Genomic DNA, 5,150 nt, shown 5'->3' on the forward strand with positions numbered 1-5,150 from the left:
GGATCGAAGGTTCGTCGAATGGGGTGGAGAGTTCGCTTCCCTTGACGCACGACCCTCGCGAATCGTGCAAAAATCCAGTGCCGAGTAGGGGGATCGATGGTTGGCAGAAAGGAAACATCGGCAGTGAGTCAGTCGGTGACTCATGTATAATTTACTTCAGCTTAATTAGCGAATGGCCGGGTCTCGCGTGCAGAAAAAACAACATTTGCCATAAATACGCCAGGCCTGTGTTATGCAAATGGTATCTAAAACTGTAAGCGAAACACTGCTCCGCCTACCGGCTGCCACGTTTCGTGCGGACTGCCGTTGTATCGATTATGTTCGCCACTCGAAATCGTTGCATACCTTTGCGAGCGTAAATCTCGAATATGAATAGCCGAATAAAGCGGCTCGAATGCTGTTGCACGGAGTTCCCCGTGCGTTTGATATGTTCCGTTTAAATTTACACCGGGAATATCGCGTCGTATTTTCCGCCCTCGCGAGAACCAATTCTACTGGCCACTCGTGAAATTCCCTTTGCAAAAATCGAGGAAAATTTTGTCGAGGGCAGAGCACGATCGCGAATTTCGACTGGACGGGATATCGCGTGAGTTCAAGCGCTGTGAGTTCAATTGCGATTAGTCCAAACGCGATTAGCCCAAACGCGATGAGTCCAAAGACGACGAGTCTAAACGCAATAAGTCCAAACACGATGAGTCCAAACACTATGTTTCCAAACGCTATGATTCCAAGCGCGACAAGTCCAATCGCAATAAATAAAAATGTGACGAGTCCAAACGCGATGGGTCTAAACGCGACGAGTTCAAACCCTATGAGTCCAAATGCGACGGATCCTAGCGCGACAAGTCCAATCGCGACGAATTCAAACTTGACAAGTCCAAATGCGACGAGTCCAACCGCGACGAGTCCAACCGCGAAGAGTCCAAGCGCGTCAAGTCCAAACGCAACGAGTCCAAACGCTATGACTCCAAACGCGACAAGTCTAAGCGCGACAAGTCCAATCGCAATAAGTCCAAACGTGACGAGTCCAAACGCTACGAGTTCAAACCCTATGAGTCCAAATGCGACGGATCCTAGCGCGACAAGTCCAATCGCGACGAATTCAAACTTGACAAGTCCGAATGCGACGAATCCAAGCGCGAAGATTCCAAGCGGGTCAAGTCCAAACGCAACGAGTCCAAACGATATGACTCCAAACGCGACAAGTCCAATCGTAATAAGTCCAAACGTGATGAGTCCAAACGCTACGAGTTCAAACCCTATGAGTCCAAATGCGAAGAATCCTAGCGCGATAAGTCCAGTCGCGACGAATTCAAACGTGACAAGTCCAAATGCGACGAGTCCAAGCGTGACGAATCGTAGCGCGATAAGTCCAGTCGCGACGAATTCAATCGTGACAAGTCCAAATGCGAAGAGTCCAAACGCGTCAAGTCCAAACGCAACGAGTCCAAACGCTATGACTCCAAACGCGACAAGTCCAAGTGCGACAAGTCCAATCGCAATAAGTCCAAACGTGACGAGTCCAAACGCGACGAGTTCAAACTCTATGAGTCCAAACTCGGCGTGTCCTAGCACGACAAGTCCAATCGCGACAAATCCAAACGTGACAAGTCCAAACGTAATAAGTCCAAACGCGACGAGTCCAAGGGTGACAAATTCAATCACAATAAGTCCAAACGCGACGAGTCCAAACACTACAAGTCCAAACGCTATCAGTCCAAACGCGACGATTCCAAACGCGATTAGGAGAAAAACGGTAAGAAAAGATTCGCGGATTCCTCCTCGCAACTTTGGAACGCGTATTACGAAGCTGGTAGAAGCGGCAAAGTTTGCGACCTCGCCGGTTTTTCCAGTCCTCGACGATCACGACAACGTTAGGGGAGCAATAAATACGCGGGACCATAAATCCGTTTTTAAGTTCCTTTCGCGAACTGTCCGCTGTAGATTTCAGAGCAAATTACACTGTTCGTAGAACGAGAATTAATACCGAGGGAAAGCAGGATCGCGCATAAATCACGAGGGGTTACGGGGGTAAAGAACCGCAAAGGAAGCGTATCCGGGAATCCGACGGTCGCGAATTTACTAGGCGACTGAAAGACGGGCTGGAAAGAGAGTAGTGGCCAGGACGAAGGAAGTTTGGCCGTTGGTCTCTCGAATCGTTCCTAGATATTCAATACGCTCGGCTTGCTGCGACGAAAGCGTGCGGTCGCGGTGGATCCTTGCGGTTCTTATTAAATTTCACTCCGCGGCTTGGACGACGCACGAAGAAACGAGTCTCGTCGGTGAATCGGCTTTCGAACGGCAGCCTCGTCCTGGTTTATCCGCGAACTCTGCGACCAACGGAATCCCTCATCCTCGATACTCCAACGTCTGACAATTCGGCTTCTCCTGACGCTTACGAACCTATAAATGGCAACGAGGCTACCCGATTCCTCCAGAAAAAAGCGTACCATCGTCAGAATTCCCTAACCGAGTATTCCCACGTGTCCTTCCCCTGGTCAGATCGATCAGCCGACGAGGAACCGTTCTGCCACGTCTCCTGGAATAATCCACGAAGACGTATAACGCGACGCGACGTCAGGTTAGCGTATTCGGAGCCGAAAATAAAGTTTGTATTTCTGATTGCAGCTTCGACGAGACGTCGATGGACAGCTGTCCCTTGGCGGCCATCGCCGAGCCCAGGAGCAACGATTTGTCAAAGGATGGAAACGAACTAGAGGTGACATCGCTGGAAGAGGCGAAGACGGTGATAGCTGCGCTGAGAGCGAGGCAGAGGGCACAGGCGCATCAGATGCTAGCCTGGCGGAGGACCCTGAAATTGCAGGTAACTCGGTGAACGATGCTCGGCCGGTTCGGAGAGTAGGAAACGTTCTTCCACCCCGAGACCTCGTCGGTGCTCGTTGATCGAAGCTATTATCCGGTAAACCTCGCAAGTGGAATCCGAGCCCGCTTCCGGGACAGCCGAGACGTCTCGTGACGTTCGACTATTTCGCCGCGGACCTCGCGTGACTACGGGCAATCTACGTGTCCATGGCGGTGCATTCGCGAAAAGAAGCCTCCCTCGAAATTTAGCAGAGGTCTGCCAATAATCGCGAACGATCTCTGCCTGACCCTAGGCAGCGCGCGTTTCATATGGCTTGTGGCAGAAGTTTGCGACTCAGGCGGCCACGGCGCGAGAGGAAGACACGGCAGGAAACGGGGAGTGAGAAAAATGGAAATTGGGAATATCACGGAACGGTGTTCGCCGAGAGATCTTTCGAAAAATACCTCTCGGCAAGCCGACAGTGGTCACTCGGTCGAGGTAGCTTTGATTACTCGCCTCCGCACATACCAGGGATCTGCTCGAGAGCCCCGGTAAAGGAACTTCGGTAGCCTGGCTGGAACTTTATGAAATCTCTTCACCGTCGATCCCTCCGTAAATTGCCACGGAGTGATCCGTTATTCCCCTTCTTCCTCTTTTCATGATAGCCTGCTCGTTCCCTACGCGAACACGTTCGCGATCCTCGCGAGAACCGATAACCGATAAGTCTTCGCGTTTCAGAGTCCATTTAACCCCCTGTGCCATGACCCAACTACGAAATGCCTTACATCTATTTCCTGCGCGACAAAACTGTACACGCTTCTAGCATCTGTACAAACTTGTTCCCGTGTCGATACGTGTAAACCATAGTGTCAGTCGTGCGATGTGTACAGTTTGCTTTCGCGTCATTTGACAGCAAACATGACGCAGAGAGTTAATTTTAAGAATTTATCGTAATTTCTACGACGTCGTGTCAGATACTTGAAAAGGAATCTCGTTGTTTTCGTGGGTGAAATATTTGTTACGTTATTTACGATACATTTGCCATCACGGTACAGTTAACACTGTAGACCCAAAGTTTGGCAAACAATACGTTGCATATATGTACATTTGTAATTTAAAATTCGTAATACATTCGCATAAAATATTCTGAGATATTACTATATATTTTATACATCGATTTATTATATAAAATTTGCTACATTTTAACTAATATTTATTTCACAAGCTTGAATAATGCTTTAGAGTTTGATATCTGGTAAAGCATACTCGTTTGTGCAATGGTGTTTGGCACCATATTGAAAATGTAGATGATTTTTAGAAAGCTATTTGCGTACAAATTTGCATATATACTTCGAAATAACAAAATGTACAACAATAAAACACTATAAGGTACGGTAAACGAGCCTCGCAGAGCTACCGATGTTCTGGCTATACTGATTGTTTTTACATTCTTGCAATGTCAACATTCAGTTATTTTGTTTATCATTTGTCACGAGAATACGCAAGGCTTCACTACCCTGGTAACAAAAACATTTGTCTCTGGTTGGCTAAGTCACAGATTCAATCGAAGAAAGCTGAAAACGAGATATCTCGTGACCCGTACGCAATGTGTTAATTTGGAAGAACTGTCTCTAGTTCAGATCGCTCTCCCAGCCTTGTAGCGATCTCTTCATCCCTCGTGAAGACAATTCTGAGTGTAACGAGGCCGATCAAACTTCGCTGGCTGGAAATCAACAGGCGGATTAGACGGAAGACGAAGGCGAGAGCCTGAGATACCTCGAATTCCGTTAACAGGTGTCAGTGAACGGATGTTTGCTAATTAGAGACGGGGATTGCGAGATTGGAAATGGAGCGAATGGAGGACAAGCAGCTGCGAATACCCGTGGCATTCGAGGAAAGCGGTTCAAGGCAACTGCTCGAAGAAAAACAGCCTCGCGATCTGTCAAACGGAGTGGCGTCTGCGACCCCGTCGGAAGAACTCTTGGCTCTATGGATCGAGTGCACTCGCAGAGAGTGGAACTGCTATTGCTGCTGTTCCGGCCACAGAGACCGTTCGTTTAATATTAATGCGATGAGAGAGCTGTGGCCCTAGAAACGTCCCGTACATCCTGACTAGAGACTCGAGAGACGAAATTTCTGGCCCGTGCGTTGTCTCTTAAATTGCGGATCCCACGCGGCGCCGAGGATCCTCTGTCAAGCAGTCCGTTTCGCACGAATGTCGTCCTTTTACGCTCTGTGCACGATTTTACTCGATTGATTGGAAAATTCGATGTTCGCTCGTGGTGGAAAGATTGTCGAGAGGAGATTTTTCGTTTGAAGAGTAAAAAGGATCAACAAAGATCGGAAG

The 5,150-nt window shown here is 48.5% G+C and overlaps 1 protein-coding gene across 1 annotated transcript in view; it reads left to right on the plus strand.

Moving 5' to 3' along the window:
* Positions 1-646: 646 nt before the first annotated feature.
* The window catches only part of LOC108554099 (probable maltase-glucoamylase 2), a 20,784-nt gene continuing 16,280 nt past the window's right edge, over positions 647-5,150 (plus strand). The window contains exons 1-2 of the mRNA XM_017909253.1: positions 647-1,756; positions 2,582-2,824. Of these exons, the coding sequence (XP_017764742.1) occupies positions 647-1,756; positions 2,582-2,824 (1,353 nt within the window). The remainder of the gene's footprint in view (positions 1,757-2,581; positions 2,825-5,150) is intronic.

This window comes from Eufriesea mexicana, unplaced genomic scaffold (assembly GCF_001483705.2).
Source record: "Eufriesea mexicana isolate 0111107269 unplaced genomic scaffold, ASM148370v2 scaffold58, whole genome shotgun sequence".
NCBI lineage: Eukaryota > Metazoa > Arthropoda > Insecta > Hymenoptera > Apidae > Eufriesea > Eufriesea mexicana.